We start from the raw sequence: 14,978 nt of genomic DNA on the forward strand, positions 1-14,978 counted from the left end.
GGATTTATTGACAGAACTAATAATCTGTGTAGGTGACATACTTGTAGTGTCCAAGACATTGAGATTTAAGTTTCTCGGTCACTTGGTAGGCGTAAGTGGAATAAAAGCAGATCTAGACAAGATAAGAGCTATAAAATAATGTGCAGAAACTGAAAGTACGAAACAACTGAAAGCATTTCTGGGACTAGCAGGATTCTATTAAATATATTCGAGGTCAATCTATGAATAATCCTAAGTTATTAAACTTACTGAAGAAAGAAACTAAATGGGTTGGGGGCAATGAAGGGTCTAATATCTTTAATGAGATTAAAGTAGCTCTAGCAGAGTCATCCATTTTAAAACACCTGTAGATGGACTAACCTATTAAGTACTGGCACCTCAGAGTATGGAATAGTGTGTGAATTGTTTCAGGGAGAGTCAGATATTAATTAGTATGGGAGAACATAACATAATACACTAGCTTTTGTGAGCCGAGCTCTAACCAAACATTAGTTGAACTACACAGCAACAGAGAAGGAATTACTTGCTCTAGAGTGGAGTATGAAAAAATACACAAAATCTAATATGGGGATCTAAAATAATAGTATATATAGATCACCAAGCACTAGCATCCCTTATAGAAAGTTGACTATTACATAGTGGAATACATTAGGTAGTATTTTTGCAGTTATGTCAAATTGAAATTAACTATATAATGGGTTTGCAAGATGTAGTTCCTGGCGTATTATCACTCTTACCATTGGATATGAATGGTTTGGTAAGAACGGAAGGTTCTGGAGTAAGTAGCCTTAAGTATAAAGAAGGACGTTACTGGTGATCCATATTTTGGGGATAAGTGGAAAACCATAGACCAAGGACAGATAATTCATAACAGTATGGTAGAATGGATTATGGAAAATCACGTTTAGTTTTGAAGAGCAAAGAAAATTGGACTTAAATGGAGGCTGTGTATACGGAAATCTGGAGAATTTGATTTATTACGTTTATTCATCAAGGGCATGGATACTTTGGGGTATGAAAACGTTCAGCATATGGTAAAATGTTACTACTTTAAGAACTTAATTACAAAAGGACAGTCTGTACTACATACGAGTGAAACTTGCCAAAAGATGAAAGACAACAATCAAGCGATAACGTTTAAGTCATACTCGATAATAATTAAAGATTGCTGGTTTCTTGCCCAATTACTGAGTAGAGGGTGGTAACATATATTTATTTACTTATTTACACATCAAGTTCCGTAGGACCAAATTGAGGAGCAAATCTCCAAGGTCATGCAATGTGTCAGTACGTGAAATTACAACATAAAAGAATAACAGATAAAAATAAATGTTTATGATCCCAAAAAAAGTCAGTCCATAAGTTTAAGTAAACACAATCAACAATACAATAAGAATCAGCTTAATTTTTCAAGGAACTCCTTGACAGAATAGAAGGAGTGACCCATGAGGAAACTCTTCAGTTTCGATTTGAAAGCACGTGGATTACTGCTAAGAGTTTTGAATTCGAATGGTAGCTTATTGAAAATGGATGCAGCGGTATACTGCACTCTTTTTTGCACAAGAGTTAAGGAAGTCCGATCGAAATGCAGGTTTGATTTCTGTCAAGTTTTAACTGAGTGAAAGCTGCTTATTCTTGGGAATAAGCTAATATTATTAACAAGAAATGACAGTAAGGAATATATATATTGAGAGGCCAATGTCAAAATACCCAGACTCGTGAACAGGGGTCGACAAGAGGTTGGTGAACTTACACCACTTATTGCCCGAACCGCCTGTTTCCGAGCCAAAAATATCCTTTTAGAATGGGAAGAGTGAATGAAAATAAGTAAAGTAGACTAATTTTTGTGTTGAACGATCGCTCACTTCTGATACCGTTCGAATAGTAAAAATGGCAACATTAAGTCTTTGAACAAGATCCCGAACTTGGACTTTCCACAACAGCTTACCACCTATCTGAACACGCAGAAATTTGAACTGTTCAGTTTCACAAATCATATGCCCATTCTGCGAAATTAAAACGTCAGATTTTGTTGAATTGAGTGTTAGAAACTGAAAAAACTGAGTCTTACTGTGATTTAGCGTAGTTTATTTTCTACGAGCCATGAACTTATATGTCATAAACTGCACTATTTGAAACCGAGCCAATGTTGCACACAATGTCCTTTACTACCATCAGCAAACAGAAATATTTTACTTACCCGTAATACTAGAGGGCATCTCATTTTATATAAATAAGGAACAGGAGTGGCCCTAACACTGATCCCTGGGGCACCCTCCCTTGACAGTACCCCACTCAGACAACACATCACAGCCATTATCAACATTGTGAATAATGACCGTTTGCTGTCTGTTGCTGAAGTAAGAGATGAACCAGTTGTGAGCTACTCCCCGTATTTCGTAATGATCCAACTTCTGAAGCAATATTTTGTGATCAACACAATCAAATGCCTTAGTTAAATCAAAAAATATGCCAAGCGTTTGAAACCTTTTGTTTAGCCCATCCAGTACCTCACAGAGAAAAGAGAATATAGCATTTTCAGTTGTTAAACTGTACATTTGATAGCAAATCATGTGATATGAAATGATCAATTATCCTTACATACACAGCCTTTTCAATAACTTTTACAAACACTGATGACATAGAAATAGGTCTAAAAGTATCTACATTATCGCTTTCTCCCTTTTTATAAAGTGGCTTTACTATTGAGTATCTTAATCGCTCAGGAAACTGACCATTCCTATAGGAAAAATTACAAATATGGCTAAATACAGGGTTAACATTTTTAGCACAGTACTTTAATATTCTGCTAGACACTCCATCATAACCATGAGAATCCTTAGTCTTCAGTGATTTAATTAATGACTCAATCTTCCTCTTGTCTGTATCACAGAGTATTTCAGGCATCAATCTCGGAAATGCATTTTCCAATAGAGTAATATAATTCCCTGTAGAAACTAAATTTTATTTAATTCACCAGCAATGCTCAGAAAATGATTGTTAAATACTGTTCATGTATGTGATTTATCAGTAACAGAAATATTTTTCTGCGAACTGGCTTTATATCGTTGTCCTTGTGTTGCTGACCAGACACTTCCTTCAAAACTGACCATATGGTTTTAATTTTATCCTGTGAATTAGCTATTCTATTTGCATACCACATACTCTTTGCCTTCCTAATAACATTTTTAAGTACCTTACAGTACTGTTTGTATTGGGCTACTGTAGCTTGATTGTGACTACTTCTAATATTTTGATATAATTCCCACTTTGTTCTACAAGATATCCTTATCCTACTAGTCAGCCACCCGGGCTGCCTGCCCGTTTAGAATGTTCTAATGGATAGCATCTTTCAAAGAGCATGAGAAATGTGTTAAGGAAAGCATTGTATCTATCATCTATGTTATTGGCACTATACATATCTTGCCACTCTTGTTCCGTGACAAGGTTTAAAAAACTCTCTATTGCTGTTGGATTAACTTTCCTACATAGTTTGTACTTAAATATGACAAAAGCCTTTTAGTGTTAAAATTTGTGCATCATAGTCTGAAAGGCTATTCTTGCTTTTACTGAAAGGCCATTTTTGCTTTTACTAACAGAATGCCCATCTAATAATGAAGAATGAATAAAAATATTGTCTATGGCTGTGCTGCTGTTCCCCTGCACCCCAGTTGGAAAAAATACAGTCTGCATCAGATCATATGAATTTAGGAGATCTACCAGCATCCTTTTACTTGCACAATCATATACAAATTAATATTGAAGTCACCACATATGACTAATTTCTGGTACTTCCTGGAAGGGGACTCAAGAACCCTCTCTAGCTTGGTTAGAAAGGCTATGAAGTCGGAGTTAGGGGACCTATAAACAACAACAATTAGAAGTTTATTTTCACTAAATTCAACTGCCCCTGCACAACATTCAAATATCTGCTCACTCCAGTGTCGTGGTACACATGGGCTCAAATGGAATACTGTTTTTTACGTACATAGCCACTCCCCCACCCCACAAGGAACTCCTTGAGAAGCAGCCAGCTAATCTGTATCCTGGTAAAAGAAGCCTCTGAATTGTCAAATTATTTAAGTGGTGATATGAAACTTCCTGGCACATGAAAATTGTGTGCCGGACTGAGACTCGAACTTGGGACATTTGCCTTTCGCGGGCAATTGCTGTACCAACTGAGCTACCCAAGCACGACTCGCGACCCGTCCACACAGCTTCAGTTCTGCCAGTACCTCATCTCCTATCTTGCAAACTTTGCAGAAGCTCTTCTGTGAACCTTGCAGAAGTAGCACTCCTGGAAGAAAGGATATTGCGGAGACATGGCTTATCCACAGCCTGGGGGATGTTACCAGAATGAGATTTTCACTCTGCAGCGGAGTGTGCGCTGATATGAAACTTCGTGGCAGATTAAATTTAAGTGGTGCTCTGATATGCTAACAATTTCAGAGTCAACATCTATAAGCAGTTCACTAACTTTATCTCTAATACCTCTTATATGTTGATGAAATATGCCAATTCCTTCTCTACTTGGAAACATTACATCCTCAGAAGGTGAGCCCTTAGTTACACGGACTTCCTTTAAGCACGTATACCTATCAGCTGACTTCAATCTAAAAAAGTTGCAGCTCTAACACCAACTACTACAGGAATTTTTCCATGAGTGACCCCACCACCACCACCACCCACCACACTGTCACCTATAAGCTTAGCCAGCCTCTCCTTTCCATGCCTATTGAGGTGCAGGCCTTGCCTAGTGAAACCTGATCCACTGATAGACCCAACTGGCACCACAGGGATGTGACCCATGCCCTCTGTCATCAGCCCTCCCCCCCCCTCCCCCCCAGCCCCATGTTAACGCACCTAAGAGCTGCATCGAGGTGAAGCCGATCATGACACTGAAACAGTTACATGAAATGCACGTTAGTGTCATCAGTTTGAGTAGCTATCTTTACCAGGTCACCACCTACATCATAGTCCCCATCCCTATCAAGACTGTTCCCTGCTCCACCCACTATCAATACCTGATCCTCCTTCGTAAAGTTCCTACATAACTCCCCTATGCTGTCAGTCATTTGAGCCAACCCTGCACTAGGCTTCACAATGCTGGTGACCTCATACTCGCTTCCCAACACTTCCTGCAACTGCTGGCCACACTTCTACTGTGAGAACTACCTAGCAGCAGAACCTCCTCCTTTCTGCTAGACTTTGCAACTAACCTAGACCGCCTAATTGCTGAGGACTGCTGCATGTTCCCAACATCTACAGCTACTCGAGGCTCCTCTCCACTCAACTCTGACAGTTGGTCAAATCTGTTGCATATACGCAAAGTATAACTGTCTGAATACCTCCTCTTCCTAGCTGCCTTCTTGCCAACTGCCAGTTGTACTAGTTGAGTGTTGGTCCAATTATGTTAAACTCTATCCTATCAAGCATGCCAACACAGAGAGAGTGATTAGATATATGTGGGAATATTTCTCAGCTATAGGAAAGCCACAGAGATTGTTGACAGGCAATGGCCCACAGTTTGTGAGTAAAGCCTTTGAAGAGGTTTTAGCATGGAATGGTGTTAGACGCATTGCTATCTCAGAATACCACTCACAAAGTAACCCTTCTGAATGTATCATGAAAGAAATCAGTAGGTTATGTAGAACATATTGACATATTGTTCAAACAAACGTACAATTGGTCACAGAAAATACCAGAGTTCAAGGTAGTACTTAGTGAACTTCCACACGTGTCTACAGGTTTATCTCCCATTGAAATACTGCAGGGTAAATTCATAGGTGACCCCCTGTTGAAATTGTTTAAATGGCCACACAATAATGATAACGTACATGGAGACAACTTAGACAATGTTCTAAAATAAAATTTACAGTGAGCAGCAGATAAACAGCTACATATATATAATGAAAAAGCTATGACCCTTAACTTTGATGGGGATGACTTGGTACTAATTAAGGAAGTACACCTTAGCTCAAATTTGAAGAAAGAAACACACAAGTTTTTCCCTTGATATAGCAGTCCTTATAAAGTTTTAAATGTATCACATCTCAAAGCAGTTTTCTCGGTCAGTGCAGAAATCGGTTAAGTAAAGGGTTCTATAATGTTGGTATATTAAAGCAATATAAGACATTATTAAATTAAACTTAATTAACACAGTAACAACAAAGATAATTCTTAATAGTGAAGGTGTGTAAACAAATACTGTCAACTGTTATTTAATCAACTTTAAAGTATTCCCTTAGTGCAAGATCACTGCTGACCAAAGTGGCAGGTTACTTGCCATCAGATGCTAAAACAGTGCTCGGGTTTGTGAGATTTAGAACTTTCCCGGTGTACATACTGTTCCGTAAAATTTCGGGAGAACTGCCAGATGTTTGTAGCTTCCTGCCACAATATTTTGGCACAGAATCTTCTGGCCATCTCACTTAAAAAGCATTGTTCAATATGCCTTAGACAAACATGTTCCGAGTAAGGTCTTAAGGGATGTGCATTTCTCTGGAATTTGAGATGAAGCTCTCTTTGTTTACATAACAGGTTCCTAACATGACTATTAAACCACAGTGAATCATTCACATCCCTTAAGACCTTCCTCAAAACACGTTTGTCTAAGGCATATTGAACGATGCTTTTCAAAAGAGATGGCCAGGAGACTCTGAACCAAAATATAGTGACAGGAAGTTACAAACATCCGAAAGTTCTCTCGAAATTTTATGGAACGATGGTTGGGTTTGTATGTGAATTTTGTTTTAGGGAAGTGTAGGAGACACTCATCGTACTCGAATGTGCCAGTACGAGTACATTATTGAATATCGACCAGCACGAAACGAAATATATACAGTGAGGTGGAAAAAGTGACGGATACTCCTAATTCTGCAACAGACCTCCTTTTGCCCGACATAGCGCAGCAGCTCGATGTGGCAGGGTTTCGACAAGCTGTCAGAAGTCCCCTGCAGAAATATTGACGTGTGCTGCCTGTACAGCCATCCATAATTGCGAAAGTGTTGCCGGTGCTGGATTTTGTGCACGAACAATCTCTCGATATTGTCCCATAAATGTTCAGTGAGACTCACGTTGGGTGATCTGGGTGGCCAAACTGTTTCCTCGAAGTGTCCAGAATGTTCTTGAAACCGATCACGAACAGTTATGGCTCAATTACATGGGGAATCGTCATCTATAAAAATCACATTGTTGTTTGGGAACATGACGTCTCCTAGTAGCCAAACATAACCATTTCCAGTCGACGATCGGTTCAGTTGGACCAGAGAATGTGAAGACAGCCACACCATAATGGAGCCACCACCAACGTTCACAGTGCTTTGTTAATAACTCGGGTCCACGGCTTAGTGGTGTCTGCACCACACTCGAACCCTACCGTCATCTCTTACCGATTGAGATCGGGACTTATGTGACAGGGCCAAGGTTTTCCAGTCATCTGGGGTCTGACCCATATGGTCGTGAGCCCAGGAGAGGCACTGAGAGCAGTGTCGTGCTGTTAGTAAAGGCATTAAAGGCACTCGTTCGGCCATCTGCTGCCATAGCCCATTAATGGCAAATTTTGCTCCTCTGTCCTGACGGATATGTCCAGTGTTGATTTCTGCAGTTACTTCGCGTAGCATTGCTCGTCTGAAAGCGCTGACAATTCTTCGCAAATGCCCCTACTTGTGGTCATTAAGTGAAGGCCGTCTGCCAATCTGTTGTTTGCTGTAAGAGATAATGCCTCAAATTTGGTATCCTCAGCACACTCCTGTCACCTCAGTGTATGCCTCCTGGGAAAGCGTGTAAGGACAACATGTTACCCTCAATACTTTGGGCAGCTACACTTTGAGAGAGTGAAGGAGTTTAAATATCTGCAATCGACCACCACCTACTCGAATGACACCTCTTACAAAAGTAAATAGACATAAATAACAGTAGCATAGCCTATTTTGTGTTAAAAACTGTTTACCTCAGAGAACTTGTATTACCAAATTAACTATTTACAAAACACTTAAGAGACCAGTGCTTACATGTGCCTTGGATACTTGGTCATTAAACTCAAAAGATAGTGTGTTAGATGTCTTTGAGGGAAAGATGGTTCGAAGAATCACTGGACCGACCTGTGAAAGAGGAAGTTGGAGAAAGTACAGTCGTGAGAAATCAACCAAATCTAGATGGATGAGCCATTTGGCATGGATGAGTGATATAGAATGAACCTATAGAGCCACAGAATAAGAAAATAAGAAGAAGATCGTATGGATGACAGTTCAGTTGTTGGTCAAAAAGATGGCATAATTCGGTGTGTTCCAATAGTTTTATGAATATTTTGTATTGATGTACTTTATTTTCTAAATGTGATAATTTATTTAACTAATATGGGAATCATTTTACTTTTCACAGATCTCGAATTGTTGAGGATGGATACAGGCAGCTTGCTATGCTTCCATCGCAAGCACTGAAAGGAGTTATAAGAGTACGTTTTATCAATGCACAGGGTTTAGATGAGGCTGGAATTGACCAAGATGGAGTGTTCAAAGGTGAAAAACTTGTATAAATACTCATGTGTTTAATTTAATTTTGTTGTTTTGCAACTCTGAGAGTGGTAAATAAGGTAGTAGGCATCTTTTTTCAAGTGAGTACCATCTCTAGATATTGCTGCTGGTGCTATGTACTTGCACGTATTGGTTACCCACAAACATCATAAGATAATCTTTTCTTTGTATTTACATTTGTTTGTGCTTGTGTGTAGAAGACATGAAAGCCAGCAAAATTCACCAGCAGGTTTGTGAACTTTATTGAGTTTTCTCTGAGGAAGCGAATGGTAAAGAATTGGGTTGAATTACTTGAAGATGGAGTGCAAAAGGGCAACCCTCTATCATCACTAACTACTCGGTGTAGTTATTTGACGCAAAGGTACACAAAAACAGATGTTACTATTCCTCAAGTTCCAGGAAGTGGTGTTTGGGAAATATTTACAGAATACTGAAACTACCTCAAAAGCAATCTAGTGGCCAGTGCTTTGAATTTCCTTGAGTGATACTGTAGTAGAGATAATGAATTTCTAAGCTAAATTGTTGTTGAACACAAAATATAGTGGACAGAATTGAAACAACAACCCATGGAATTTAAGTAATTCCTATATTGCATTGGCATAAATATCAACAACTCAGTATATTCGTAATTTATTAATTAAGGTTTCTGTCAGAGTTGCATGTAATATTTTTATTAGTGACTAGCTTTGAACATTTTCATTCAGTCTCAAACTATTACATACATTAGAAGGCACAAGGCTGTTAACAAGATGTGAAATTTAAAATTTTCAAACATTTTGTGGGCACTGATTACAGTAGTGTTATCTTTCATTTATGGTGTACCTGCATTTGTAATGTTTCACTGTACATAATACATTTGTTTTTACATAAGACAGAAATAAGTAGCGATGTTTCATTGTATTACAATTGTTTTGGTATATTTAAAATTCGATTTGCATCTTTAGTTGTTTATGCATAAAAATTTGACAGTCCTCTTCAGTTGTTTATTATGTGTTCATATACTCTCTCTCTCTCTCTCTCTCTCTCTCTCTCTCTCTCTCTCTCTCTCTCTCTCTCCAGAGATCGTAATGTTATAACTAAATACAGCATCAATACAGGTCTCAGACATTGTTCCACTATTTCACAATTTGCTGATATGCTGTCAGTTAACTGATTTATTGAATCGTGAATCGTTAATATTTAAATTCGAAATTCAGACTGTTTGTTAACCAGTTTGTCTGCCTCCTTTATCTTCCACATTATATATTTCCCACACTTTGGATATCTCTAACTTCATTCCTGTGGGTGCTTTGTGTAAATTTTTCATAGTATTTTCAGTATCACATGCGGTATGTTTTGTGCTTCAGAAATGATGGCCTGAAAGCTGTCTTGTTGTTTGGCTGATGTCTTTCTTGTATCTACTTATAAAATTCTGACCAGTTTGGCTTGTATAGAAATGATCGCATGTTCCACATTGTATTCTGTACATGTCAGATACACCAAATGCTGAATACTTTTTTCATTCTTTACATTTTCATGTCTTACTTTAAACCTTAATTGACCTGCTGTTCAAATGCTGTTGTGTACTACTTAAGGAAATTGTACACTAACTTTTCCATAGTACAGCCATAATATTTCAATGACTCCCAAGGAACTTTTATTTGTCTATGTTTTTGTTAGAAATTCTACAATTTTGGAACACATTTTATACCCAAATCACGTGACTTCTCCTTGACGTTCTTCATTATAGTATCCATAACAGTGATAAATAGTAGTGGAGACAGTGCACTTCCTTGCTTAACTCCACTCTTGTTCTCAAACCATGATGATCGCCCTTCCCCAATTTGTACACAGTTAGTACAGTCTTTGTACAACATCTGAATTTTTCTTATTAGTCCTTCAGCCACGTTCTTTTTCCTCAGGCATTCCTAGATCTTATCTCTTATAACACATCATCCAGGAATACAATGACCGGGTTCTTGCCTTTCTCCCAATACTTTTCTATCAACGTGCAGGTGCTAAAAATTAGATCTAATTTTTATCTGTTACTCCTGAAGCTATATTGTTCCTTCTACAGCTGTGGTTCTATGATGGATAGCATTCAACTTTGTGGCAAGGATTTGTGGTTCTTTATGCCATTAAAATTGAAAAAAAAAAAAAAAATACAGTCAGTCAGTCATTTGACTACACTTTTTGGTCTTTGCAATCAAGAATGTTTCCACTAGGACAGTTGAGCCTTAGTTTGAATCACATCAGTACACTCATGTTTTACTAATTGTTATGATACATTTCATTAGCTCTCAGGCAAAAATCAAACAATGGAAAATCCAGGATGGAATGTAACAATACCAGAGAAGGAAAGTTGCTACTCACCATATAGCGGAGATGCTGAGTCGTGATGGGCACAATAAAAAGATTCACACAATCGTAGCTTTCGGCCATTAAGGCTTTTGTCACACATAAACACACGCACACACACAGTCATGCAAACGCAACTTGCACACACATCTGTAGTCTCAGAGAGCTGAAACTACACTGCGAGCAACAGCACCAGTGCATGATGGGAGTGGCGACTGGGTGGGGGTAAGGAGGAGGCTGGGACGGGGAGGGGGAGGGATAGTATGGTGGGAGTGGCAGACAGTGAAGTGTTGCAGTTTAGATGGAGAGCAGGAGAGAAGGTGGGGAGGGGGGAGGGGTTAAGTAGCGGAAAGTAGAGAAATAAAAAGAAATTAAAAGACTGGGTGTGGCGGTGAAATGACGGCTGTGTAGTGCTGGAATGGGAACAGGGAGGGTGAGGACAGTGACTAACAAAGGTTGGGGCCAGGAGGGTTACGGGAACGTAGGATGCTTTGCAGGGAAAGTTCCCACCTGCGCATTTCAGAAAAGCTGGTGTTGGTGGGAAGGATCCATATGGCACAGGCTGTCAAGCAGTCATTGAGATGAGGGGTATCATAAAACTTCCTGGCAGATTAAAACTGTGTGCCGGACCGAGGCTCGAACTCGGGACCTTTGCCTTTCGCAGGCAATTGCTCTACCGACTGAGCCACCCAAGCACAACTCACGCCTCTCCTCACAGCTTTACTTCTGCCAGTACCTCGTCTCCTACCTTCCAAACTTTGCAGAAGCTCTCCTGCAAACCTTGCAGAACTAGCACTCCTGAAAGAAAGGATATTGTGGAGTCATGGCTTAGCCACAACCTGGGGGACGTTTCTAGAGTGAAATTTTCACTCTACACTGGAGTGTGCGCTGATATGAAACTTCCTGGCAGATTAAAACTGTGTGCCGGACCGAGTCTCGAACTCGGGGCCTTTGCCTTTCGCGGCCAATTGCTCTCCAACTGAGCTATCCAGGCACGACTCACGCCCCATCCTCAGAGCTTTACTTCTGCCAGTACCTCATCTCCTACCTTCCAAACTTTACAGAAGCTCTCCTGCGAACCTTGCAGAACTAGCACTCCTGAAAGAAAGGATACTGCGGAGACATGGCTTAGCCACAGCCTGGTGGACGTTTCTAGAATGAAATTTTTACTCTACAGCTGTAGATCTTGGTGTCTCGCTCGGTTGTTTCTCGTTGTGCTTGTCCTGCCATTCCCGTTCGTCCGTCTTGTTTGTTTGTGGTCCGCTCCCATCGGTCCCACCATGTTTCCGTTAGCGGCAACCCCGCGACAGTTCCTGTCACAGTTACAACATTTTGACGACGAGGTAAACTGTAGTATTTGTTAGCATGGAGGATGAGTTGGTCTGTCTTCTGGAACAACAGCAGCAGCTCATGTAGCAGCAGCAGCAGCAGCTCCAGTTAGACATCTTACAACAATCGATGCAGTTGCTAACAAACAAAGTTGATGCCTGGGATGCCTTACCACAACAGCTTCTGAGTCCTCGGGTATCCGCCGTTATTCCCACCATTTAATGGCGCTAAAGAAGACTGGGAAACATACTTACATCATCTGAAACATCATTTCACGGCTTTTCAAGTCACGAATGACCCCATGCAGTGCTCGTTGTTTTTGTCCTGGCCTCCCCAGAAACATTCTTTCTTCTCGGCAAGTTGGCATCCTTGTCCTATCCTGTGGCTCTCTCTTTCCAGGAGATATGCTGTTTGCTGGCAAACTACTATTCACAGTGCTACCATGTGGTTGCCTCTTGGCTGGAGTTCCGCCAGTGCCATAAACAGCCTGGTCAATCATATCCTTCCTGGGTCACGGACTTGCAGTGTCTCAGCTGTCGATGTGATTTTACATGCGCCAGTCAGCAGTGTGAGGCTTCGTATGCTGTCACGAACCCATTCTACTGTGCAGGAAAAGTTATCTCCATAAGGACACCGTTACGGTGTGGCTAATGGCTGTATAGTACTTTAGTAGAGCTGGCCATGATGTCTCCTTTGTTGATGCTGCTGAGTCTGCGTTGTCCATGTGGCTTCTCTTTGTCTAGGCGATGATTCCTTTGCTGCTCTGGGTCCAAGAAAAGGTGCGGGTTTTTTAATTATCACTGGACTATCGAAATCATGACGCAGTATTGCACGGTTTCTTTGTATAAAAAACACACTTTTATTGTCAAAACTAGATACACAACTTCACTCAACCGCGGCCAACACTCAAGTGGCCGAAAACCCGTTGTAGACCAAAGATCATGGTCATAAGCTACAAAGAACATACAATTCCAATATTGATTATTGATCGACACACCTAACTTAGTATTATCTTAAGCAAAAGCATTTTTAACATGACTTTAGTGTATAATATTAAAAAATGATGTCTATTTGTCAGTTCCATTACAATAGCCCCCCAAGAATTTTGTAAGTATGAAAATGTGAACAAAATTCTGACACCGGAATAATGGAACTGCCAAGAATATGATTTTAAATAAGTTAAATTTTTTAATATCATTGTTTCCTTTGAATTATGGTAACACTGAAATTGTTATACTAAGTAAAAGAAAACATACAATTTTTAACCTTAGGGTAAATGAGATACAAAAGAAGATTCACAATTTTCACTTAGAAGAGTCCATAATGTTGTAGCACTTCACATGAAACCATTGAAAGACTGTAACTCCCCCCCCCCCCCCCCCCCCCCCCAAGGCTTGTTTTATTTTCTTTTGTTGCCCACTTTTCACGCTACTCACAGTCTGTCCCACATTGTCCATCTGCACATAGGTGACTTCCGTTAAAACGTCTGATTTCTGCTTGTCCTGCAGTGCGTCTCTTTCCAAAGCTTAGCCCTTTGTATCGCTTCATTGACTATACTGCCATGTTATCTAAAAATCACATACAGAGATCACCTTTTGGTTATATAATGTTTATATGTAAGTACATGGTTAGGATACATAGTTAACCTTCTGGTAATGTTTATCTAGTGGGAGAAGTTTACAGAATCTATCTGAGTAATACTACACAGGTAGAACTGGTCCAAAAAAGATCCTTTAAATAATAATAAATTCAATAAACATGTAATACAAATGCATCAACATATTGGGTGTAAAATGTCTTATCACAGACTATGACATTTACTTCAAGGATAACAAAATTAAATTGTTTTTAAAAGTAAATTACAGGCAGTTTGTTACAAGGGTTCATATTCATAGTAAAAGTGCGAAGGTAGAATCATGGATGAAAGTTTTGGAATGGTATTTATCTATCAAAATTAAAAATATTACTGCCTATGCTTTTGCAGTGGTTGAGAAAAAATGTGCAGTAATTCATGTGGTTTACTAAAAATGATTGTCTCCTAGTAGAGTTGGACATCTCAAGCACTTAAGTGTGTAGTAATTAGGACTCTGCCTTTAAGATTAAAAAAATTAAAAGAACTTAATTATTGCAGAACAGATTTAGTGCTGATTATTGGCTTGCATTTTAAATGATGTCACAACAAGTGTGGTGTGAGAAAGTTACACAAACTAAAATTACACAAATTATCAAACATCAATCAAATTGCATAAACATACAGAAATATCAAAAACTAACATGGCTAGCATATTACACAGAAAATTCATTGCAAACACTTAATGTAGTGAATACATATTAAACAAATCATAAACATTTTCAAGGGCACAAAACTGTATCAAAATCAGACAATTTTTTAAATACAAAATTTCCAGTGAAAAACTTTTGTTGAGTTGAGTCACCTTTTCACTTTCTCAGACTAGTCTTATCCCTTTTGTTTATACAATTTCAACGAAACAATATTTCTTAGCCCAAGAACTTTCCTGGATTTAGGATACACCAACTGGTATGCATTAGGGTGTGGATGCTCTACAATCTCGAATGGACCCGTGTATATATCAAAGAATTTCTTTATTTCAGAAGTTAGAATTTTTGATTTCTCATGTGATTTTACTAAAACATAATCTCCTACTTTAAACTTGGTTGCTTTGATCTTGCCATCATGTCATCTTTTTCTAATTTCCCCATTTTATCACGGTTTCTTTGACTATGGCTTCACGTTTACACATAGTCATCATTGTGCAT

At 39.2% G+C, this 14,978-nt stretch overlaps 1 protein-coding gene across 2 annotated transcripts in view; it reads left to right on the plus strand.

Annotated features, from left to right (window-relative positions):
• LOC126164184 (ubiquitin-protein ligase E3B) overlaps positions 1-14,978 on the plus strand; it is a 313,945-nt gene that overhangs the window by 136,459 nt on the left and 162,508 nt on the right. For both annotated transcript variants that reach the window (XM_049920218.1, XM_049920219.1), the window contains exon 11: positions 8,383-8,519. In XM_049920218.1, the coding sequence (XP_049776175.1) occupies positions 8,383-8,519 (137 nt within the window). The remainder of the gene's footprint in view (positions 1-8,382; positions 8,520-14,978) is intronic.

Source organism: Schistocerca cancellata, chromosome 1, assembly GCF_023864275.1.
Source record: "Schistocerca cancellata isolate TAMUIC-IGC-003103 chromosome 1, iqSchCanc2.1, whole genome shotgun sequence".
Taxonomy (NCBI): domain Eukaryota; kingdom Metazoa; phylum Arthropoda; class Insecta; order Orthoptera; family Acrididae; genus Schistocerca; species Schistocerca cancellata.